The sequence below is a fragment of the Nuphar pumila genome, chromosome 10 (assembly GCF_984573655.1).
Source record: "Nuphar pumila chromosome 10, dmNupPumi1.hap1.1, whole genome shotgun sequence".
Taxonomy (NCBI): domain Eukaryota; kingdom Viridiplantae; phylum Streptophyta; class Magnoliopsida; order Nymphaeales; family Nymphaeaceae; genus Nuphar; species Nuphar pumila.
In genome coordinates, this window is record NC_143258.1 from 81,096,976 (window position 1) to 81,123,387 (window position 26,412).

Sequence of the window (26,412 nt, forward strand, 5' to 3'; positions counted from 1 at the left end):
GATAAAATGGATATAACTTTGCACACCAAACTCATAATCGAGTGAGGTTTAGTGCGTTGAACTCGTATCGTAGAAAAGAATCTATTAGTCTATGAAATTCAATTAAATTAGTGATATAGAAAATTGAGGGTTCATGAATAAATTCAAAAAAAAGGTATTTTGGTAATTTAGTAATAACGTGTGAAGTTTTGTGCATTAATATGAATATATTGTGTAACCAGATCATACTATTAGAGCTTCGTGAGGCTCGATTTCGGAGAGATAACATATTCACTTTCAAGGTAAGAGATATTATAAGTAATTTTAGAAGTGAATAAACAGTTCTACGTTAAATGTTATGATGATTTTTAGTATTAATATGATTTGCATGATAGTTTTCGAGTGTTACCATGACATGCATAAAAGTTATCATGCCTGACATTATGAGTTAATTTTACATACATGTGGTTGTGATATCCATGTTAGTTATGATGTGTCTTGCATGACTGAAAGAGATTGTATTTGTGATTGCATGTCTAAATGTTCATTAATATCATGCATTATGATGAGACTATGTTAGATTGGAGTCTCATATAGTCTATTCATGTTGTATGAATAAATGTGTTGAGATCAACATGCATAACCTCTTAAATCCTGAAAGTGGCGACCTGTGGCAAGGGCTACCTGGTTCACAGTCAGAGTGCAGCCACCCCACAGAGAATGGGGCACCGGTGATTTAACAATGTAGAGACCCTACATATTTGCATGCTTAATGAGAGAAGTGTGAGTCCTAAAGTCATCATGAGATTTAAGAATGAGATTCGTTGTAAAAAGTTCACAATATCACTCGTGAGAGAGTGAGTGTATGACGAGTTTGAGAATATAGTTCAATGGGTTGAACTTAGTTATGACTTAAGGTTTCACTCACACCGGGTTGGGACTTTGGAGGACTAGGGATGGTTGATAACCATCATGGTTAGGATGTAGCATGAATCATACCGAGATTGAGAGCTTGACTCTTCAGCTAGCTACCGGTGGGGTCTCCGTGGTGGTTCACTGCAGTACCTGGTGGTCCAGAGATTACTGGGATTGTATGATTCATTGTCTGGCCAACATGTAGAATTTGGGTGTTCTACGGAGTTGCTACGCCCATAGACAGCTATGACCGGTATAGCCAACTTAGTGATAGTTATGTGAGAGAGTATTTGAGAAAGTTAATTGAGAAAATTAAAATATACCAACTTGTGTGGTGTGTTAAAAACTAAACTAAGACTAGGGGCTTATAGCCTACTACAGTTGTAAGTTAATAGTTTATTTGTTTATAATTATTTTTTGCTGAGTTGTAGACTCACTCCCATGTTTAAATTATAAATGTAGGTTTCATGCATTAGACCAATCAGGACGTGAGCAGCTTCTCCTTCTATAGCAGAGCATTTGACATATTTCATTTATTTGTCATTGAATAAAATGTATTTGCTTTCCTTTGTCATGAATGATGAACTTTGTAAGAAAAAATGTGATGATGGTAATAAAACGAAAAGTTTTTTTAGCCACATTTTTTCTATGTAGACTTTGAACTCTTTCCTCTAGGAAGTAATATCAACCGAACTCGGACTCTTGTGGTCTTAGATCGGGGTGTATCAAAGTGGTATCAGAGTCAGGTTCACATAAAGAAGTTCATCATTCATAACAAGTTCAATGATATAGAATATGATTTAAGTCTCTGCTCGATAAGAACATGTTAGTAATTAGATTGTTTGTTATTAGAAAATAGCTAGCGAGTGCAACAATCACGAAGACCCTAGTGCACAAAATCATTCAGAGTCACCGATTGTAGGAAGAGAGGAGTTTGTCGCTGCAATGATGATGGTGATTGAAGTCATGACAAGCATGGCTAAAATTATTAAAGATCTTACACCACGACCCCCACCGATTTGCATCATAGCTAGAAAAAGAGATATGTACTAACATAACTATATCAACATTACTTACGGATAATAGTCACAGCTCTACGGATAAGGAATTTATCAGTCTCACCGTCAGAGAGCTCGGTCTGTACGTGACTGGATGATGAGGGATTAGATGGCGGCTCAAGGAGGAGTCGCAAGGAGAGCATCTCCTATCACAAATTTTATGTCTCGGAGAGGGACTCATATGATTAGTGTAAAGGGACAACATATGTCCTAAGCCATCTAGGCGGCTGCCATGAGTGCAGTCAGTCGAGGAGTTTTAAATCTGAGTAAGGAATTTCTTGTTGAAGAAACTAAGAGAGAAATAATTTAGGCCATAGACACAGTATGACTTGTTGTATAAGCGAATAGAAGTAGCCCAAGACTAGTTCAGTCATGAGCAATATTGAAAAATTCATGAGAAGAAGGCAAAAATGAAGATCCCACTGTTGATCCTGCCTCACCTACCTACCCTCTCACTTTATTCTTATATAATATGGGTATCCTCCTTGTGTCTGAGGATCCCACAATTGATCCTACTTTACTCCTATACGACTTGAATGCTCCTCCTATGACCCACCCTTAGCAGACGCGAATTAGTTTAAGGAAAGAACCAAGCTCCAGATTAATCAAAGAGTAACATGATGTATTTAGGAATACTTAGCTTTATTTAGTTTAGTTCAATTATTCCTTGTTTTGCTTTATTTTCTTCTTGTTTGCTTTGTAATATTTTATTTATGCGTACTCGGGTGATTAATAAAATAAAATAAGATATTTTGAATAAATGAGTATCATAATCGCTAACATGTGATAGAATTTTATACGAGTATAAATGAATCAAATAATGATAAGCCTATTACATGATAATTTTTAAAGTAGCACATGGGTTGTTTGACTCTATAGCTACACATAGTTTCACTAAACAGTTGTCTGTTGCACCTTAATGATTGAGTGTTTCTTACTTGATAGAAACATCGGTAGGTGAATCCACCATGATGGACACGGTATATAATGATTGTATAGTGAAAATAGAAAATTGTGAGTTGCATATGAACTTATTGCAACTCGATTTCAAGGACATAAATGTCATTCTTGGCATGGATTGGTTGTCGGACCATCATGCCACCATTGATTATAGAAAGAAGATTACCAGTTTTCAAAATCTTCAGACTCCAACTTTCTCATATCAGGGTGTTAGAAAACTATTGAAACCAACGATCATATCTTATCTAAAGGCCAATAAATATATTCAAAAGAGATGCATGGGATTCTTAGCCTACATGAAGACTAAAGAGATAGAAGACCTCACTAAATCTGACGTAGACATAGTTCGAGAATATGGTGATGTTTTTTTGGAAGACCTTTCAGGTCTTCCTCCTGATCGAGAGATTGAGTTTCAAATTGATCTAGTTTCAGAAACAATGCCCATTTCGAAGGCTCCCTATCAGATGGGACCTGCAAAACTTAAGGAGCTCAAGGAGCAACTGCAAAAATTATTAGAGAAAGGTTTTATTCGACCATCAGTATCTTCTTGAGGTGCTTCAATCATGTTCGTTAAGAAAAAAGATGAATCACTGCGCATGTGTATAGACTATCGACAACTGAACGCAGTGACTGTCAAGAATAAATATTTGTTGTCACGTATTAATGATTTGTTCGACCAGCTGCAAGGTGCTGCATGTTTCTCGAAGTTGGATTTAAGGTCGAGTTCTCATCAACTGAGAATTAAGAAAGAAGATGTGGCTAAGACAACATTCAAATCAAGGTACGGCTATTATGAATTCTTCGTCATGCCTTTTGGTCTGACTAATGCACCAGCAGCCTTCATGGATATGATAAATAGAGTCTTTAGATCATATTTGGATAAGTTCATGGTGGTATTTGTTGATAACATCCTCATCTATTCTACTACGAGAGAGCAGCATGAAGAACACATGAGGATAGTCTTACAGACAGAGATGGAGCTGGGGAGCAGCCCAATCCTGCCTCCTGAAACTGTTAAAAAAAATTTTAAACCCCAGTCCTAGCCGAGCCCTGATTCCATATGAAATAAATTTTTATCCATTTTTTTAGCCCAGCCCTGACTGCAGCAAATAGTTTGATTTGTCCATATGAAATAGATTTTTATTAATAATTGTAGCCATTTTTTATTTTATCTCAAAAAAAAATTGGGGGAGCACAGCCCCCGAACCCCCGACTATCACACACAAAAAAATTTTTGTTACACCCCTATTTGCCCCCCCCCCCCTCACATGAATCCTAGCTACGCCATTGCTTACAGACACTTATTGAACATCAACTATATGCTAAATTCTCTAAGTGTGCCTTTTGGTTGGAACAAGTGTCATTCCTTAGACATATTGTTTCTAAAGATAGAATTATGGTAGACCATGCGAAGATTGAAGCAGTCACTAATTGGACTGGACCCATGAATCCTACTGAGATTCGTAGTTTCTTGAGATTGGCTGGATACTACCGGTGATTCGTAGAAGGGTTTTCCCTATTAGCAGCTCCAATGACAAAGCTCATTAAGAAGGACGTAAAGTTTGAGTGAAATGACAAGTGTGAGCAGAGTTTTCAGGATATAAAAAAATGTTTGACCACTGCACCAATGTTGGTCTTACCTTCTGGATCCAGAGGTTTCACTATTTCTAGCAATGTCTCTCATAAGAGATTGGGTTATGTGTTGATGCAGCATGGTAAAGTGATAACTTATGCATCTCACCAACTCAAAATGCATGAAGTCAACTATCTGACGCATGACTTGAAACTTGCAGCAGTCGTTTTCGCCATCAAGATATGGAGACACTACTTATAAGGTGAATAATTTAAGGTTTTTATCGACCATCAAAGCCTCAAATACTTATTTTTGCAAAGAGACTTAAACTTGAGACAGAGAAAATGGCTGGAATTTTTAAAAGATTATGATTTTGAGCTTAAATAATATCTAGGAAAGGCGAATGTAGTCACTGACGCCCTTAGCAGAAAGGCAGGAGCACTGGCCAGACTAGCAGATTGGGAGTTATTTTCTTCGGTGGCTCATTAAAAAGCAGAAGCTCAATGCTTATCAGGTCGGTTGTTATTCATGCAAACCACCATGATATCAGAATTGTGGGAGCAAATTAGGAAAAAATAACCGTTGGACCCAGAATTTGCCCAAATAAGAAAGAAAAATCCAGAAAATGAAGAGTCAGAATTCAAAGTTGATGATCAAGAACTTCTTAGATTTCGGCAAAGGGTATGTATTCCTAAGGATGACCAACTTAGAAATCAATTATTGGAGGATGCACACCACTCTAGATATGCCATCCATCCTGGCAGCACCAAAATGTATCGAGATCTGAAAGATACATTTTGGTGGAGTGATATGAAGAGAGACATTGTCGAGTTTATTAGCAAGTGTCTAGTATGTCAGCAGGTGAAGATTGAGCATCAACGATCAGGTGGTCTTTTGCAACCACTTCTCATACCTGAGTGGAAATGGATGGATATCTCAATGGATTTCGTTTCAGGGCTTCCAAGGATTTAAAATGGGATGAATTCAGTGTGGGTGATTGTTGACAGACTAACTGAGTCAGCTCACTTTTTGGCCTATAAGACAACTCAATCTTGTGACCAATTGGCTCAATTATTTATCAGAGAGATCGTCAGACTTCATGGAGTACCTGATTCAATCGTTTCATATAGAGACTCCAAATTCACATCGCAATTCTGACAAAGTTTTCAAGAAGCAATGGGAACACAATTAAAAAATAAGCACAGCCTTTCACCTCCAGTCAGAGTGAATCATTCAAACCCTAGAGGACATGCTTTGGGCATGTAGTTTGGAGTATAGCGACTCATGGAATGATATTCTACCATTGATGGAGTTTGCCTACAAAAACAACTTTCAAGCAAGTATAGGCATGACTTCATTTGAGGTATTGTATGGTCGACGATGTCGAACTCCCTTGTGTTGGGATGAGGTTCAAGAAAGAAGATTGTGAAGGCCCGAGATGGTGTAGCAGATGTCAGACCATGTGAGATTCATTCGAGAGTGTCTTCTCACAACACAAAGTCGACAGAAGAGTTATGCAGACCAAAGGCGTCGTGAGTTAGAATTTGATCAAGGTGGCCACGTATTTTTGAAGATATCTCCATTTAATAGAGTGATGCATTTTGGTCGAAGAGAAAAGTTGAATCCCAGATATATTGGACCCTTTGAGATACTCGCGAGAATTTGTCAGACGGTATAGTGTTTAGCCTTACCTCCCTCCTTGTCTCGAATTCACAATGTGTTTTATGTTTCCATGTTGCGGAAGTATGTGTCAGATCCCTCCCACATATTGGATACAGTTGAGTCTGTATTAGATATACAAGATAACTTAAGCATGAGAGAAAAGCCCATAGAGATTTTGGATACAAAGGTATAAAAACTAAGAAACAAAGAGTTATCTCTGGTATTGGTTAGATGGAGTCATCACAGTAATAAGGAGGCTACTTGAGAGCATGAATTTGACATTCGTGAGCAATTTCTATAATTGTTTCCAGGTAAGATTCGGGATAAATCTTCTTTTAAGGAGGTAGAATTGTAAACCCCCTCTGACGAAGTCGCTGGAGGGGATAAACATTGAAAAAAAAAAAGGGGGGGGGGGGAAAGGTGGTTCCCCAAAAATCGAAGAACCCCCTTTCCTCGATCTGCGATGAGGGGGGAGAGGATAAACCTCACCCCCCCATGGGGGGGGGGGGGGGGGGGGGGGGGGCTGAGGGTTATCCTCACCCCACCGTAAGGGGCTATAAATAGCCCTCACGGTGCGCCCTTCCCCTCACTCGAGCAAGAGGAAACTGAGAGAGGGCGACAGAGAGAGTGAGAGAAGAGCACTTACCGGTGACGGTGATAGTTCGGTGAGTACCTCCTCCCCTTCTCCTTCTTCATCTTCTTTTTCTTTCCTTTTTTCGGTGAGTGAGGGCCGGCAACCATGGCTATCGGCGATTTACAGAGGAAACAGAAAAAAAACAAAAAAAAGCGATGGGAAAGAAAGAGAGGGTCGGTCGACCGACGCCAGTAGTTGATCCCTCTGTCACAGAGAGGGTCGGTCGGTGCCGGATGCTGACTCGTACCCTCTTGGGTACAGAGGAGAGGGTCAGTCGGTGGCCGCCCCCTTCTCTGTAAACGAAAGGGGTTCTACAACAGAGCATTTGGTATATTTCATTTTCTTGTCATTGAATAAAATGTATTTGCTTTCCTTTGACATGAATGATGAACTTTGTAAGGAAAAATGTGATGATGGTAATAAAATGAAAAGTTTTTTTTTTAGCCACATTTTTTCTGTGTAGACTTTGAACTCTTCCCTCTGAAAAGTAATACCAACTGAACTCGGACTCCTGAGGTCCCAGATCAAGGTGTTACACATATAATCTATAAGTCCTAAAAGGCAATGTTGGAGTCTAACTCAGAGTTATCGGAAGTGCCATAGGGAGTGGAGAAGTGCGCTTCCTCGAAATGCATTTTGAAAGTGCAAAATGTCACGCTTTTGAAATGTTCTGGAAAGCGTACAAAAAAATGAAAAGCGTCCTTTTCTTTTTTTTGTATTTTTATTTTTATTTTTTATTTTTTACTTTTATTTTTATTTTTTATTTTTTATTTTTATTTTATTTCTCTTTTTTCGCTTTTTCCTCGCTTTTTAGGTCGCTTTTTAAGTCATTTTTGAGAGGATTTCTAGTTCGCTTCTAAGTCGTCTTATGCTTTTCGCTTCCTAAAATTTTGAAAGTACCTTGCTTCTCGCTTTTGCTTACCGGATCACTTTTTGCTCCCGCTTCTTTAACTGGCAACTCTAGTCTAACCTCTATTGTGACCCTTCCTTCTTGACATAAACCCTGCTAAATTGAGATCTGTGACATTCAAATGGGGCTATCCGACAAGACAGGGTCTAGATTTGGGTCCAACAAACAAACAACTTTGACTCAATGGTCCAAACAGACAACCCTAAAATGGTATAGAATAGAAGGGTCTCAAACATTTCATCTTGGTCACCACCAAGATGTAGGCAACGCTTACTGTGCTGGAAGTTGGGCCTACCTGCCTGACTCTGAACCCTTTAGTTTCAAATAATAAGCCTGAAAATTTTCGATTTTTTGGAAGAGCCAATCCGTAGGCTAGGCCGTTTGACGGGCACCCTAGATTCAAATCCTGTAAGTGTCACTCTTGCGTAAGCTAGATTCAAATCCCGTAAGTGTCACTCTTGCGTAAGCTGAAGCTTGGTGACTCCGGGGGGGCTGAGGGTTATCCTCACCCCACCGTAAGGGGCTATAAATAGCCCTCACGGTGCGCCTTTCCCCTCACTCGAGCAAGAGGAAACTGAGAGAGGGCGACAGAGAGAGTGAGAGAGGAGCACTTACTGGCGACGGTGACAGTTCGGTGAGTACCTCCTCCCCTTCTCCTTCTTCATCTTCTTTTTCTTTCCTTTTTTCAGTGAGTGAGGGCCGGCAACCATGGCTACCGGCGATTTACAGAGGAAATAGAAAAAAACAAAAAAAGAGATGGGAAAGAAAGAGAGGGTCGGTCGACCGACGCCAGTAGTTGATCCCTCTGTCACAGAGAGGGTCGGTCGGTACCGGATGCTGACTCGTACCCTCTTGGGTACAGAGGAGAGGGTCAGTCGGTGGCCACCCCCCTCTCTGTAAACGAAAGGGGTTCTACAACAGAGCATTTGGTATATTTCATTTTCTTGTCATTGAATAAAATGTATTTGCTTTCCTTTGACATGAATGATGAACTTTGTAAGGAAAAATGTGATGATGGTAATAAAATGAAAAGTTTTTTTTTTAGCCACATTTTTTCTGTGTAGACTTTGAACTCTTCCCTCTGAAAAGTAATACCAACTGAACTCGGACTCCTGAGGTCCCAGATCAAGGTGTTACACATATAATCTATAAGTCCTAAAAGGCAATGTTGGAGTCTAACTCAGAGTTATCGGAAGTGCCATAGGGAGTGGAGAAGTGCGCTTCCTCGAAATGCATTTTGAAAGTGCAAAATGTCACGCTTTTGAAATGTTCTCAAAAGCGTACAAAAAAAATGAAAAGCGTCCTTTTCTTTTTTTTGTATTTTTATTTTTATTTTTATTTTTTATTTTTTACTTTTAATTTTATTTTTTATTTTTTATTTTTTATTTTTTATTTTTTATTTTTTATTTTTTATTTTTTATTTTTTATTTTTTGTTTTTTGTTTTTTATTTTTTGTTTTTTATTTTTTACTTTTATTTTTATTTTTTATTTTATTTCTCTTTTTTCGCTTTTTCCTCGCTTTTTAGGTCGCTTTTTAAGTCATTTTCGAGAGGATTTCTGGTTCGCTTCTAAGTCGTCTTATGCTTTTCGCTTCCTAAAATTTTGAAAGTACCTTGCTTCTTGCTTTTGCTTACCGGATCACTTTTTGCTCCCGCTTCTTTAACTCGCAACTCTAGTCTAACCTCTATTGTGACCCTTCCTTCTTGACATAAACCCTGCTCAATTGAGATCTGTGACATTCAAATGGGGCTATCCGACAAGACAGGGTCTAGATTTGGGTCCAACAAACAAACAACTTTGACTCAATGGTCCAAACAGACAGCCCTAAAATGGTATAGAATAGAAGGGTCTCAAACATTTCATCTTGGTCACCACCAAGATGTAGGCAACGCTTACTGTGCTGGAAGTTGGGCCTACCTGCCTGACTCTGAACCCTTTAGTTTCAAATAATAAGCCTGAAAATTTTTGATTTTTTGGAAGAGCCAATCTGTAGGCTAGGCCGTTTGACGGGCAGCCTAGATTCAAATCCCGTAAGTGTCACTCTTGCGTAAGCTGAAGCTTGGCGACTCCGGATCGAGGGGTAAGACCTTGGAGTTTTACCCTGACAGGACAGTGATTGTAAGTGTAACAGGCTGAGAGAGCACGGCTAGGATTCTGTTCCTGTGGTGGTTTCTTCAAATAAAAAACAATACTCAATGGTAAACGTGGGCCTCCAAGGTGGGCTAGGATGGTTCCGGCAAGTGGCAATCCGGTCGGGTTGGTGGGTCAGCATACCTCAACACGAACCCGACCTGTTTATTAAACGGGTCAACTATGGCAAATACGAATCCGACCCATTTATTAAATGGGTAACCTGACACGACCCGGTTAACCCGTTTAATAAACGGGTTGCGTCGGGTAAACGGGTTGGCGGGCAAGTCGGGGTTGGGTAAACTGGTTGGCGGGTCGGGTTCGGGTAAACAGGTTTACCCGCCTGCCTAACCCGTTTATTAAACGGGTCAGCCGGGTTGGCGGGTTGGCATACCCCTAACACGAACCCGACCCGTTTAATAAATGGGTTAGGCGGGTCCCGTTTATGACACGAAAGCCAAACCCGAACCCGCCTAAGAAGCGGGTTGGCCGGTAGTGTCAGATTTTGCCACCCCTACCACTGAGTTTAAGCTGCACAACACTGGCCTCTGTTTGTACTTATAAGATCCACGTCAAATCATAGTGAAATCCTCCAAATTTGTTCTCTTCCATGTATATTTAGTATACCCAGAGTGTAGAATTGCAGTATCTGGAACTAGGGATTTTTGAGTTCGATATCCACAGCTTACCAAAACCACACCCTTCTCTCAACTAAGCCCTCTTGTGCACACACACACACACACTTGGCTAGGTGGGTCAGCAAGCTGACGCACGTGTCCAAGTGTGCAGAGCCTTATGGGACAACTCAGGTACTTAGAGACGTTTTGCTGGTCGTACTCTACCACTATGGAAGCAGAAGAAGGTAGAGGCGGTAGTGGAGACGCTGGCCTCAATGGCTGGCCCCTGCCTCCACGACTAGAATGACAAGTCCAGTGGCGGAGCCAGGGGTGGGCATGGGTGGGCGGCCGCCCACCCTAAAATTTAAAACTGAGTCGACTCATGACTCGGAAAACCGAGTCGACCGGGACCCGGGCTCTCGATGAGTCTAGAACATGCCAAAAGGGGGCAATGGGTAAAACCCTCGCCAGTTTTCTAAAGCTCTGCCCCTCCGTTCCGGCGTTCCCCTTCTGTCACAGGCAAGGCGGCAACCCCATTCGCCGGCAACCCCTATGCTCTGCAGTGCCGCCGGCCTCCCTTCGGTGAACCCGCGGTGGCGGTGCCCCCCTCCGAGCTTCTCTTTCTCTGCTGCAATCTCCGGCGACGCGAGGCACCTGTGTCGCAATCAGTCGAACCTTCGCCAATCTCCGGCGACCATCACTAGCAGTTTGAAGAAGACCCTCTTATCTCCTAAATTTGAGGGTGGGTTTTGTTCATGTTCAGTGGCTCTGGTGACACAGTATCCAGTTATCCATTCTACAGGAGCAATACAGGCCAACCCTTCAATTTGGTTCTTGGTCCTTTCTTTTTGGGGCACCACTGAACGTGGGTCTAGTTTCTTTCTTCTTTTTGGGCGCAACCTCATTGGAAGAGTCAATCTTGTGATCCTTTCTTGGTCATCGTGCATGCATAGGACTCTCTTTTTGTGCCTGCTGCTAAAACAAGGTATGGATGTCTATCAATGTAACGAAGGCAACGGATAGTGTATCTTTATCTACCAGATAGTTGGTGTGAGTGAATTGCTTGTTCTCGATTGTCTAGGATTCTTGTAGTGAGTAACTGTGGCCATTGACAGATTTTAATAATTGGACGTCTGTATTTTTTGTCTAACAGGCATTTTTATACTCTTTTTGCTTGAATTCTGCATATGGTGCATGTTGGTCATCATTGGTGTCATAAAAAATGTATTCGTTTTTTAGCTTAAAGCTTTTTCTGGGTTCTACGGCCAATCTTGGTGGTTAGAGGCAGAGCGGGGGGGGGCAGGTGCCTCCCGAAACAATTATTTATTTATTTGTTTTTTAAGCCCAGTCCTAGCCCAGCTCAGCCCTGACTGCAGCAAATAGTTTGATTTGTCCATATAAAATAGACTTTTATTAATAATTGTAGCCATTTTTTATTTTATCTCAAAAATAAATTTTTCGGAGGCGCTGCCCCCGAACCCCCGACTATCACACCATTTTTTTTTGATACACCCCTGTTTGCCCACCCCTCACATCAATCCTAGCTACGCCACTGGACCAGTCCCATGGCTGTGGGGGTGAGTGGCATTGAAGCTTCTCACTTAACACCAGATCCCCAAGCGACCCCACCAAAAACTAATTCTAAATCGGGTCTTCATGGTTCTCGGGGCAAAGAGATCATAGGGCCAGTCCTTCCCTCAAAGGGATCTTTCAAACGGAAGGGCGCGGCCATGGGATGCAGCTCTATCCTAGTCAAAGCTCTTCCTTTAGGAGGATCGATGCCTCAAGGATCTGCTGCAACAGAAGTCCTCCATAACAGATGAAGATTTGTCTGCAAAAGAATCAATTATGTTTAAGGAGAAGATTTCAAAGAGGAACCCACTAGGCGCCAACAACAACCCCAATAACTATTTGACTGTGAATTTGCTCAGTCAAAGATGATAGGATCCAACTTAGCAGGGTCTGGTCTCGCCTGAGCTAATCTATATAATCTGGGATTTGTTCAACAGAATTTTCCTTAAATTTTTGTGGAGCAGGCTTGTTCCCATCAACAAAACCTATAAGATTGAATGAGATCAATATGGGGGTAAATTGTGATTCCCAGATTAAGTAGTTCTCTGCATTAAGCCTTATTGACAAAAGATGTAGTGTTCGAAAGTTGTAGCATGGGTTGAGAATAATTCATACCGCTAACACCAGAGCTGGAAACGCTAGATGATGATGAGGAAGTGGTCATTACTATAGCACAAGATGAAGAAGAAACTTGAATAGGCTCACCACTAGAGGGAGACGATGCTGCAAAACTGATCTGCACACGATGAATGAATCAAACCAAAGACATTGCACACGCTGCACAATCTGTAACAGCACTATATGAGAGAAGGATGAAGGCTAGTAATCACAAGCTCTAATACCAAACAAAAAGAAAACTATTGCAGAAAGATAAACAATATAATGTGGTTTGGTCTGAGATATGATTACCTACGTCCACGAATCCTCACTCAGAATTAATTTTTCTCGAGTGGTTTTGATATTTCCTTTAGGCTTTAAATACATGTACGTGGCAAGATTTTCATCAATCTTCTTTTGCCTATTTTCCAGCATATTTTCTATACTTTGAGTTATATTTAGACTCTTGATGGTAGCGAATTCTCTAGATCGACTTTTGGTAAGATCTACTCGGTTTCCTTCTTTATTTATCAAGCTGAATATATCTTTTTCATTCTGAATGACTCCACATTTGGTAGGACTCCACGGTTCTTGAGAGTCTTGACTTGATCGGCCTGATCTTCATGATATTCATGATTCCTGTTGACCTTGTTGACTTTATCTTCTCTAACAGATCGTATAAGGTTGGGTTTAATATTTTCCTCAAGGGTGTGTTTGATATGTGGAACACACCCGTACAGGAACTGACCGGTCCCTGCCTGGGCGATGTCTCGAGTTTGATGAACAGGGCGCCAGACGTCCAGAACAGGACAAAGTGTGTCCTAAGCAACACTTTATAAAACATCTGCACAGGACGCTACTGGCAAGTCCAGGACAAACGCCACAAGTTCTGCCCATGTGGCGTTTGTCCTGCAATGCAAAGGCGACCTATCACGTACAATTCCAGGACCAATTTGACTAATCCAGATCCGACCATTCTGGACCACTTCTCAAAGACCAATAATGGGCAGTACTGAGCAAAACTGCAAGTGTGCTACACCTTTTTTTTCAATCACCTGAGTTGTGTTAAATTTATTTATTTTTAAAATGTTATATTGAGAAAAAAATGCTTCGCACATCTACTTCATTACTTGAAAAGGGCTAGCTTAATGGGATTCCCTTTTTTTATAGTTTCTCACCTAAATTTACATGTAAAATAGCAAATAATCTTGATTTTAAGAGATTAAAAAAGTAGGATTCGTTCTTTTTTATACCTAAATTCACTACATGTAATATAATGTAGTAATTTTTTTGGCTGAAAGGTGATTGCTTGCTTGTTTTATTTAAGCCCCTTGTTAGGATCGGTTTTGACTACTACTGACTTGTGGATCATGATGTTCATTAACTACTACTAGTAGTACTAATAATAATAATAGTAGTAGTAGTAGTATTGCACATTGCGATGCTCATTATCAATCATCAAGAATATCCAACAAAATACAGAGGCAAGAATCATATCCAAAAAATCATAGTGGATGCCTATAAATCACAAAACTCAGCTGGCCCTTATGGGGCCCACCTAAGGGGGGGCGACTTACCTATCTTCGGCATTTTGAAAAATCGTGTAAAGGGTTTAAAGCTTAGCCTAATCGTGGCTTGGCTAATTCTAGCTAAGTCAAGGAGGTGTTATCTGTTAATAGGTTTGAGTCTAGAATAAGTCTAAGTAGGTTTATCTTGATGTAGTTTGTTATTTATTTTGAAGCATTGTAACTTATGGTGGAGTGTCTTGAGCCTATATAGGCTGTATATTTCCCTTTTGAAAGCATGAAAAAATAAATTAATGAATTGTTCTCTCTCAAAAAAGTGTTTCTCTCTCTCTCCCTCTCTTTCTTCTCTCTTTCTCTAGCTGAACCAGACCATCCCTAGGTCATGAAACTCAAGAACTTAGGTTGTTGCCCAAGTCCAAGTACCACAATAGTGTGGGTGAACTAAAAGAATTTGGTAGCTAAGTTCTTTCGGACTCACCCTGGTGAACCCGACGCCTTGCAGACCCTCATCCCCTGCTCAAGTTGTGGACTAAGCCTAGACACACCAAGTTACACCAGTACTCTCCTTAAGCCTAGACCACTCCTTGACCTCTCACAAACCGTTGAACCTTGTCCTAAGCCTAGATTTTGTTTGTTGTAAACTGCATAATCTCACCCAACTTGCCTGAATCATACCTCTTCAGCCCGACCTGATCTAAGGCTAAAATTTCAATCATAGGTCCATCAACATATCCCTAACCAACCCACCAAAATTGAGATTTTTCCTTGAAGAGAACTCGATTTTATAATTGGACCTTCCAAACCCACCAAAATTGAGTTTTTTCCTTCACCCCACTGAGGAGAACCCAATTTTATAATCGGACCTTCCAAACCCAAATCAAGTACTGACCCTGTTAGAACCCTTGTCTAGAATCTAAACACTGTTATCTATTCTTCAGCTAATATCTCTTGAACCTAATGGAGTTAGGCCTAAAATTTTAACAAGACCTTCTTCCACGTGTTTAGAGTCTATCCCTAAAATTTAATAGTTTTTGTGCAGTAGATTGAGAGATCTTAATTTTCTCCCGACCTCTATCAGAACCCCACAAAACCGGCTTACCCTGTTACCCCAATTTGACCGATTGACCTAAACCTAGACCGAACTGAGCCTACCCACTACCTAAAATACCTAACCTGGGCCCAACTGCAAAACAAGAACGCAATGCCAACCCAGGGCTTAGCCAGATAAGACTCAAACCCAGCCTGAACCCGACAAGGTTGGGTCAAGATTAAGCATGCATAAGTTTGGGTTGGGCTTGTCGGGCTGGCCAATCCAGCCCACCCTTAGAGAATACTCTCTCTCTCTCTCTCTCTCTCTCTCTCTCTCTCTCTGGACATTGTGTATCGCCTGAGATCGTGCAAGCAGCCTTCGATCTGTTCTTAAATCCACAACAGGAAACGTCTCCAAAGTAGGGAAAAGTCTCTTTCCAAGTTTGTTAGAGGATTGGAGTTGAGAAAGGATATCTTGAATGATTCATTGATTCCCTTCCTTCCTAGGCTTCGGAGAGCCTGAAACACATTGGATCCAGTTTATCATCAAGTATCAGCTGGACCACTGAGAGACTTGAGAAGAATAGATTCTGCTAGTAGGAATATCCTGAGAATAGTATTGTCTTTATTGTGATAGAATATGATTCATTCAATAGGAGATAAGAAGAAAATAGAATTCTGCTCAGACAAACTGTCTTCCACAGTCCTAATTTTGGACATTTGACTATTTTTATGTGTTTGTAGTTTTTTCAAAGAGAGTTATCCAGGAATAAACTGCTCATGCAAGGTCCACACACTCATAAAACGTATTTAGATCTGTTTGGATCCACATAGCTAGTGGCCATTAATGAGTTGAAATCTGCAAATAGATCAAGATCAAATTGTCTAGGTTCAGTTCCGGCAGACATGGAAGCTTAATTTACTAGAAAATTTCAGAGTTATTCTTCTTGGAAATACTTGTTTCCAGACTGTAAATGGGATGATATCATTCAGAAATTAGTAGCATTGTAGCCCAGAAATGCTCTAGCTTGCAAAAAAACTCATCCATTAAACATATCTTTTGATCTATCACTGAGTTGGTGAATTTATAAGATCTGCAAGTTGCATTTAGCAAAGATCGCAGTGACAAGAAACAGGAGTGGATAGAAGATGGATGTACCTACCACCAGTTGTCAAATTAATACTCATGTGTACTTCACACAAGGGATATTGGCATATACTCCAAAATTCATGGTCCTCAACTACATTAGTAGGTAAGATCAATGGGCTACTTGTTTGGTTTCAATCTGCTATAGCTTGAAAAAGCTATAGCATCCTTGATCAACTATGCATATAGGATCCTAACAGTCTTGATACTATGCTTTTATATGCAGATGTAAATACTCGTTTCACAGAAGTTTCTCAAGTAGACTTTGGCTTGGAGATGGAACCACATGAACCAATGAAAGCTTTTCGGCTTCAAGTATACAGTGATGAAGGAGAGTGACTACTAAGACTATGAGTCATTCATTATATTCCCATTCCCATGAATCTACATGAGTAGATCGAGATTTGTTAAATCAACACCTCAGTTTGAAAAATGGTCAAGATGTGCCTCAACTTCGGAACTTAAATATGGAGATGATTTTAGTAGTAGTCATAGAGTATCAAGGGCAGATGTCGTTGTCTTCCCCAACGTCTTCAATCCTCTTGAACTGCTACTGTTTCAGTTACTAGAAGACACTGAATGATTTGTTGGTGCATAGCTCCCCCACAGATTTCTCCCGTGCAATGTACAGCCATTTCTCAACTAAAGTTGCACCTAATGACGCATCTTTTTAGAGATAGGATGAAAATAGTTAGTGCATTTTTAGGATACTGAATAAACTTAATGTCTGATCCCATGCATCAAATTCGTCATGAACTATCCATGCACATGAAAATAAAAATATACCCGGAAACACTACAAGTTGCAATAAAAATGAAATCCTGGGAATAGAAGGGCATCCAGAAGGGAGTTGAACCCAGTAGATACATATCATGCAACTCACTAGGTACATGATGATGGGGTTCATAACTATAACACAAGGACAGTAACCATTGTCATAGGCATCCTAGATGCACAATGAAGCAGTGGCGGAAGGGTTGAGTATTTGGGAACATTAAAAGGGCCTAGTTAACTCAGGTAAATGACAGAAAATACTACTTCATAAACTCTTCGAGACATTGATCCTAAGCAACAAGGGATGAACATACAAGATCCAAAATATACTACTTTTTCCTTTCAGCAACTTTCTGTTTAGTTTAAGGTCACAAATTTGGGACACTAGCATTTTCTTGAAGAAACCATCCAAGATAATGAAAGGCACCATATTGGGAAAAAAAACTTTAGCAAAGACCAATATCAGGTTGCATTAACTAGCAGCAAACAGGAATTTAGATCACTTCCCCTCAAAATTTAATCAGGTGAAACCTTATCCTGAGACAAACATCATCAAAAAAGGGAGCACAACAAATAACAGATGTCAAAATGAACAACTTCAGATGGGCATCATGAGATAGGAAGTCTTATGAATTTTCACGTCTCCCAGCTTATTTGTTACCTTCTGGTGACTTCTCATCACTAGTTTCTGTTTATTTTGTTTATTAAAAGATCACTTCAGGAAAAGGGGGCGAGGTGCTGGGTGGGTTGGCGGCGAGGGATTTCACTTTGACTGTTCAATACATTACACAACTCTAACCAAGTAGAAAGGCTGCAACAATTTCTTAACTTGTTTATACATGAACTATATTCCAACTTGGGCCCTTACTAGCACCCATAAAAGCATCAGCTGTCATTTCAACTGCCAATCCCCAGATAGACCAAATGCTTGTAGAATTCATCACATTTCTTGTATGTGCAAACTTTCTGGAAGTCCAACGATATCCTTGAAATGGCATTTTACAGCAGCAATAGGTAGCAATAAGAAAGAACAAGGGAAAAGAAGGGACATCCCATGATATTCATCATGCCAGCTAGCTCATGCATCTTGAGTCACACACAACAGAGGAAATGTCTAAGCCATGAAAAATAGCTATAAAACATTCTAACATTCGATAAAGGGAAAAAGAATGATAACAGGGAGAGAAAAAGGGAAAGAATAAGAAAGGAGAAATGCATTACATGAATTTGGCCCAAGAAGGGATGACTCTGTTAGTTGGTTGACATCTCTAAAGCGAAAAAATCAGACCAACCATCTTGTTATCCTTCATTAATAATCTACGAAGAAAAAAGTAACAAAACAGATATAAACAAGAGTCTATGGCCAATAGAACAAACAAAAATAAAGAACAATTAGGTCCCTGATTTTCCAACATCTACATATACATTAATGTTTACTCTTCTAACCTTATGCTAAGTACCCCCTATCCAGGTAGGACAAAAATCAGTTTGGGCATGTTAATGGCACTATGAACTTGTAACAGACCAGTAAGGCTAATGAAAAAAAAAAATCTACTCAAAATTGCAATCACAAAAGGGTTTGTCTAATAGTCAGCGCACAAAATACAAATTGATAAAAATCTGTCACCCCTTTCTGGACTCCTAAGAAATGAAAACACTAGCAAAAAAAGTAGTCTCTCACTCTCTTTCAAATCTTAAATGTCAGAATTCTGAGACATTGACCAGAGTGGCATCAGCAGCATCAACCAAACATTTTTCATTGGATGTGCCTAGCCAACTTTTTCACAAAAATACATCTTATGATTTCTGGAACACCGAGGACAACTGCAACACATGATTATGGACCACCAATCAGGACCAGATCACCGTGCTCAATCACCTATGATGATGAAACTTTTGCTACAACAGAATCAGGTAAATTCTTCATGAGTATTTCAACAAATTTGAAGGCCCAAGTGATTGGTCTTCTAATATCAACAGGATGTATTTTTATCGATACATGACAAAAGAAATGGCAGGGAAATCATATTCCCAATGTATGTGCATGTCTACATGGCTGCTAAAAAACCAAGCTGCTCTGGCTACAATCATACTCAATTCAAAGGAATTGTTTGATCTTAAAGGAGATCTATTGTTTCTTGTTCACCAAAACACAAGCCAATTTTCAAGCTTGTCATGTTTAATAAGCCAAGCTAGTAACAAGGGTTACTTGGTTCAGTTCAGCGCTGGTAAACTTGTGTGTGTGTGTGTGTGTGTGTGTGTGTGTGTGTGTGTGTGTGTGTGTGTGGTCACCAATATCAGTCTCGAAAATAAACAAGCAAGACAATTTCTTGATGTATTATAGGGTTTCTTATAATTCCCAAAAATATTGATATTAAAAATTTGAAAAGAAATAAAGAGCCAGAAAATTAGATTTTAATAAATTTTCTGCGATAAGAACAAATAGCTATAAAGTAGGCTATAACGCATGTGTTTGTGTATCATAAAAAAATGAGAAAATGCAAAAAATAAACATATTTAATTTATATAAAGCAAATAAAAATAAAAAGTAACATAATGCTACTAGGCTTTTTTAGAATGACAATACTTTTAAAATATAACAATATTTTACCTTTTGAATCCATTTTATAGTATTGCATTGAATTCGCCGTTATATTTTCAGAATATCACCTTTATCTATGACGTATGTGTATGATTGTGAAAAAAAAAAATCCCTTTCTATAGCCTAATTCGAAAACACTATTATTGTTTTTAAGCATTGAATTTTAAGCAGTTAAGTTAACTCTTCTATCATCAATCATTTTCTACTATTCTAACCTTAAGGACTCTTTAGAAAAGTCTAAAGTAATTGTTTAAACAAAGAATATGACCTGATGTAATTTATTAGGTTGACATTGTCCACTTGCTTTCAACTTTATGCCTGCAAAACAACCTCTTCAGGTCACTGTCAGTCCAACCAGTGCATGAATATGCCGTATTACTTTTGCATATTCCCAACTTTTTAAGCTGAACAATTCCATTTAACATTTCAATAACTGAAATGCGAACATAAATACCACTCTGGAAAACACATATATGACTTTAACTTTATGCACATACTAACAAGTAACAATCCAATCGAGTCCATCTTTTTAAAGCTCAACACTCAAGTGAATGTGGCAAGCCAAATCATGCATAGAGAGCAATAGAAAAGCTAACATGTGCATGTATACGTTGAATTGAATTATAACTCTTCTCCTATTTGAAGTAGTTAATGAGCGGTGTGTCATAGCAACATTGAATTGAATAATAAAAAGGTGAGGAAGAAGAAGCGGCTCTATCTTAGCAAAGCTCTCAAAGTCTCAATAGCACATTTAACACAAATAAGATCAGAGAGAACATACATCAAAGTCACAAGGTGAGACACTGCAATGCAGCTTAAACAGAATTCAACTTATACCAAGGTACATAATAGAACTCAGAGAAATAGACTAAGCCCTAAAACACAACTTGATTAACAACCACTGCATGGAAACAGGTAAGAGAATAATACCCAACATCGGATGGGTGAATGAAGCCAATTGCTCACAGTTCCAACTAAGCTAACAAACCGCCTACATGGAATCACATCCTCCTGCTGCAAGAGGAAGAAGAAGAAGGACCTATATCTGCCTGTCTGATACAAACCAAACCACCTCAATTGGCTCAGATGGGATACCGATCAATGCAATCCAACCACGGATTACCGGAGGACGGCCTTACCGTTCGCAGAGCCTGCCACACCGCACTGTTGCATTTAAAGCCACTTCCGAACGCAATCTGCCAAATGCGGTGCCCCCGCCGCATCCGACCCTTGGCCTCAATGTAAGATAACTCGTACCAAATTGAGCTCGAAGAAGTGTTTCCCCATCGGTGCAGAGTCATCCTCGACGCCTCGACATGGACAGGAAGCAGATGGAGGTTCTTCTCCAGCTCATCTATCACAGCCCTCCCACCAGCATGAATACAGAAATGCTCGAATGCGAGCTTGAAATCGGGAATGTAGGGCTTCACCTTGGCATTGAAGAGCTTCTTGGCCACGAGCGTGGCAAAGAAGAGCAGCTGCTCGCTGAAGGGGAGGACCAGGGGGCCGAGCGTGGTGATGTTGGTCTTGAGCGCTCCTCCGGCGATCGCCATGAGATCCTTCGACAATGAAACACCAACCTTCCCCGAGTCGTCCTCCTCCTGGTATACGCACCGGAACGCATTGTCATCGGACCCCCGGTGAGTCCTAACCACATGAACCAGCCGGTACTTAGCCCGCCTCCGATCGGAGGAGCGGTTCGAGAGCAGAACAGCTGCGCCACCGACACGGAACAGGCAATTGGGGATGAGCATGGATTTCTTGTTGCCAAAGTACCAATTCTGAGTGATGTTCTCCATGCTCACCACCACTGCATAAGTGTTGCGGTACACCTGCAGGAGGTCCTTGGCGAGGTCGATCGCGATCACACCGGCACTACAACCCATCCCGCCGAGATTGAAGCTCTTGATGTTGCCCCTGAGCTTGTACTTGTTGACGATCATGGCGGAGAGCGAAGGCGTCGGATTGAAGAGGCTGCAATTCACCACCAGGATGCCGATATCCTTAGGCTTGAGCGAGGTGTCCGCGAAGAGCTTCTCGAGAGCGCCGAACATGACCTGCTCGGCCTCCTCCCGAGCCGAGGCCATGCACGGGCGGGGTGGGAGCGAATGCAGGGCCTCCGGGAGGTAGGTCTCCTCGCCGAGACCGGAACGCTCGAGGATCTTGCCCTGGAAGTCGAGGGCGGGGTCCTCGAAGTTGCCAGAGATGCGGGAGTGCTCCATGAATTGGGAGAAGGAGACCTTGAGGTGAGGGGGAGGGGTGTAGCAGGAGTAGTCGACAAGGTAGACTGGACGGGGGCGGGTCATGATGTAGAGAGTGGAGCCGAAGACGAGGAAGGCGCAGCAGGCGATCACGCTAACCAGATTGAATTGGAGGTGTTGCCACAGTTGGCGGGCGTCTTCTGGGTTCATCTGGGCGACCTCCAAGATGATGACCACCATGAGCGGCAAAAGCAAGAGGGTGACCAGGTGGGTGATAAGGTAGTGGTACCCCAATTTTACGTACTTGAGGTTCACACTCTGAAGGAAATCCGGCAACCGGCGAGTGTGCTGCGGAGGAGGAGGCGGCGCAGCGGCAGCATTGCCATTGCTTCTGCTGCCCATTAATTCAGAACCACCACCACCAATGCTATGTAAATGAATCAGAAGAAGCCTAAGAATGAACCCAAAAGATATTCGATTGGCAACGGATCTAACCGGAAGCCTAAGAATGAACCCAAAGATATTCGATTGGCAACGGATCTAACCGGTTTTGGGATAAATCAACACCACCACCAGCCGCAGTTTTGGGATCAATAGAGATGTTTCCTGTTGGAGCAGGAAGAGGCAATCTCCTCCTTGACCACCACAATTGCCACCAAATAAACAATATTTGTATCTAGAAGAAAAATAAATAAAGATTTTGAGGGAAACCGATTCAGAAAGATGGGGTGGGGCAATCACATTGGGTTTCTAAGATATACAAATCACCACCACCACCAATAATGAAATAGTATCAGAGTGAGAGGAGGTAAATCTTTTTTGGCTTCAAAGCACCAGCACCACCTCCACCAAGATGCGATGGTTCCAGAAGGTAATATAAAGGCTGACAAGGGACATCTGCACCTGCTGAATAAATACGCAACCTCTTTTGTGCATAGAGAGGAACGGAATAGAGAGAGAGAGAGAGAGAGAGAGAGAGAGAGAGAGAGAGAAACCCACTGCACCAGAAAAACCCCCAAAATGCACAAGGCCCCTCTCTCTCTCTCTCACGAAAATGAAACTCAACAATGCAACACATATAGTATAGATTTTCGAGTTGTTTTCCAGAATCATTCCTCTAATTGGAATGGGTAAGATCTAAAACACCAGAATATTGCCAAATGGTTAAGGATATTTTAGTATTTTTATTTAATTTAGCCCCTTGACCGCACTTTCATTTGACAGAGAGGTTAGCCTCCAAGTCAGGGAAGCTTCCAGGAAAACTGATAAGGATGCAAGCGCTATATAGGCAATACTGAATCTCATTCTTTTTTTTTCTGTTTGGGTTTTTTTCTTTAAAGATGGTTTTCAATATTACAAGGCCTTCCACACTCACCATGTAGGCTGGAAAAGCTCTTTTGAAGTTTTTAAAATTTAAATTAGACGTCACCAATCTGACTTCCAATTGGGACAATTTTATTACCTATATCTGTTCTACCATAAATCAGAAGATGCAAATGGAAAAAGGAAAGGTGGGTACTCTCCCACTTTATAAATTGATGCACAGGGTCTCAATTGTGTATGTAAATTAAACCTCTGCGGCTTCTGCTGCTGCTGCTTCTGAATCTATTTGCTTGAGCAGCTACATTGTGACTGCTGACAGTACCAAATACCAATTGCATTTATTTAGTGTGCTGCTTTTGTTCGTTTCAGTACTGCGTATTGTCCTCGGAATCTAAGGCATAAGCCACATGAATGGTCATAAGGTGTGATAGGACGACTGGCTATAGCACGTTGATTTGATGCGAATCTACTTAATTTTTTGAGTAATTTCTTACTACATATATTTCACTTGGAATAACATGTCACGTGTCACTTCTTTTTCTGAAATTTTAAATAGTGTCTAGTTTTTTTTACATTGGCTAAATGAAAACAGGTTCTAACCTATATTTATCCTTGCTAACTGGAGGTGGGCAATGGGCCCCGGCAGCCCGCTGGCAGGCTCAGCTCGAACCAGGCGGGCTGGTTATCAGCCCAGCTCGACCTGTACATATATATGTATATATATACATAAACCTGAACCGGGCTGTTGACAGGACCAACCCGGTCCATTGGCAGGCCCATTGGCTACCTCTATAAATAACTAACATGAGCTAAATATTTTAAAGAAAATTTTTGAAAATGGCATCTAAAGTTTGGTCATTAATCAAAAAGGCGCTTAAGTTTTGAAAATTTTTATAAATACACTTAACAAACATCGTGGTTAATTAAAAAGGCTCAGGAGTTTACTATGGCCAAGCTTTCTGTTAAATGTGATGTGAAATTACTATCTTACCCACAATGTCATATTTTAAAAAAAAATACACTTGAAAAAAAAAAAGAATGAAGGAGTCTTTGAAGGGTTAACTAGTAAATTAACTCTCTTCACTCATCTTGGGTTAGTGATAACCTAGGTTACATGAATGGAAGTTTTGCTTTTGATTTACTGTGAAAAATTTTAGGTGTCTTTTAAAAATTTTCTAAAAACTTGGGTGTATTTTTTATTAATGCTCAAACTATGGGTGTGTATTTTTAAAAACTTTCTATTTTAAAATACTAAAAATTCTTTTTTTACTTTATTCTTGAGTTAAATATTGTTAAATACTTTAGTTAAATATATTTATCTTGGATCTGATGCCATATTTAAATATAAGCTAGCCAAAACTGAAAATATTTACTTTAAACTTTGGTTGAAACCAATGTTATTAAAAATTGTCTAAATCATCGTGAATTGGCCCAAAGACAATTCAAAATGAGTCAATTCAATTTATTCTTTTACTATATATTTTAAGGGAGTTAATTTTGTTAATGACATTTGTTATTTGATGGGAAAAAGTTGATCGATTCAACTCGATTGGATTTTTTTTTTTCAAGAAATCGATTCACCTGGTGAATCAATTTTAACAACACTGATCAAAACTCTGATCTGATCTGTTTTGCTTGTTCGTTTGAGGGTGGGTAAATGTAACCTTCATTGCATATAAGAAAGCCAATCATGTATATTATAGTGAATAAGGGTAAAATAAAAATCTTAAATTAAAGCACTGACAATGATGTAGATGACACCCATTTTTGGCATCATTTGGTGCTTTCGTTGAGACTAGAAAAAATATGTTGAACATGACCAATTCAATACTTAAAATATGTCAAACATGGCTACTTTTTTTTTTATAATTTTACCCTTTTGTTGCCTGAAAAATTAGACGCCTTAGTTAAACTACTTAATTATGGAAGTTGTTGCCTGAAAAAAGTTATAGTATTTGTAATAAAAACCACAAAACATTTTCTATTGTTGTTGTGGTTGTGTGAGGGAGGTGAACAAAAAGTCCTTATTTGACTAGTGTGAAAAAGCCTCAGGACTATAACAAAAATTTTAGAAAAAAAAAAATTGTTGCCAGCCTATGATTTTAGGTGGGCTTGTATAAAAAAATTATCATAATTTTCTTTTGAAAAAATATGATACGCCAACTCATGATGCTGGTCAGGTCAACAAAGGTGCGGTCATGTGATGTGTATATTAACGGAGGTGCACAAAGAGTTAAAAAAAAAAAGGTTGAAGACCATAGTGGCCCCTCGCCCATGTGACCCTATCTGGTGATGCAATCATTCATATTGTGAGAAATTTTAGTATAGCTTGACAAGCCCCAAGGAGGGAGTTGGAGTAGTGTGGTGGGGGCCTTGACTACTAGACGGGTAGTGAAGATTCGATTCTCATTGGCTTCACCCCCCTTTGCCCAAGCCAATGCTAAGCATAGGCCCTGGGGCAGGGGTCCTAGCTTCGGAGTTTTATGTTGTTGGCACGACGACCTTAGGTATGGTAGGCTGAGATAACACGATCAGGTCTTTGTTTCGAGTGTGGTTTCTTCGGGTTATAAATTCAAGAAAAAACTTCCTTGATAAAAAAGATGTGATTGGATCTAAGTTGAGTTTGGATCTAATCTGACATAGAAGTCGATATAGTTTACATATTTTTGATTGATTCAATACTAGATTGGCTCAAATAATGACCAAACCATAGATAAGAGGTTTGAATACGGTGAACTAGATCCAACAATAGGATGTATTCTTCAAAAAATAGGTAGGCTGCTATATCAAGCTTGGCCCAACGTCTCAACCTCTGAGAGAGAGACAGAGGGAGAGAGAGCTAATATAAGGGAAGGGCTAGTAGTTTCCTAATAATGAGCTCTTTAATTTGGAAAAGGTGTATGGATAAAATGGTCATTCTAATCGATAAATAACAGAAGCTATTAGAGGTAAGTGCCTTGGTTCCATTTGCTTAACTCAGGTAGAAACTTTGTTGGAAAAAACTGTAAATTTTTGGTGTGCACATGAATTAGACCCAAAACTTTGGTGGTTACTTGAAAATTTTCTAAAATTAAATATTATTATTTTTCTTTTTTTAATTTTTTTTTCTTTTTCAAGATGACTACTTTATGGCCATCTTGTTGAAAAAGAAAAAGAAAACTAAAAATGAACTACGTTGCTTCTCAAGTTCATCAACACCAAAC

At 40.0% G+C, this 26,412-nt stretch overlaps 1 protein-coding gene across 1 annotated transcript; it reads right to left on the reverse strand.

Moving 5' to 3' along the window:
• Positions 1-20,407: 20,407 nt before the first annotated feature.
• Positions 20,408-22,922, reverse strand: LOC149827013 (3-ketoacyl-CoA synthase 4-like). The gene has a single exon (XM_090019116.1). It carries the CDS (start codon positions 22,286-22,288, stop codon positions 20,768-20,770), a length of 1,521 nt encoding a protein of 506 aa, XP_089875242.1. The 5' UTR covers positions 22,289-22,922; the 3' UTR covers positions 20,408-20,767.
• Between the last annotated feature and the right edge of the window lie 3,490 nt (positions 22,923-26,412).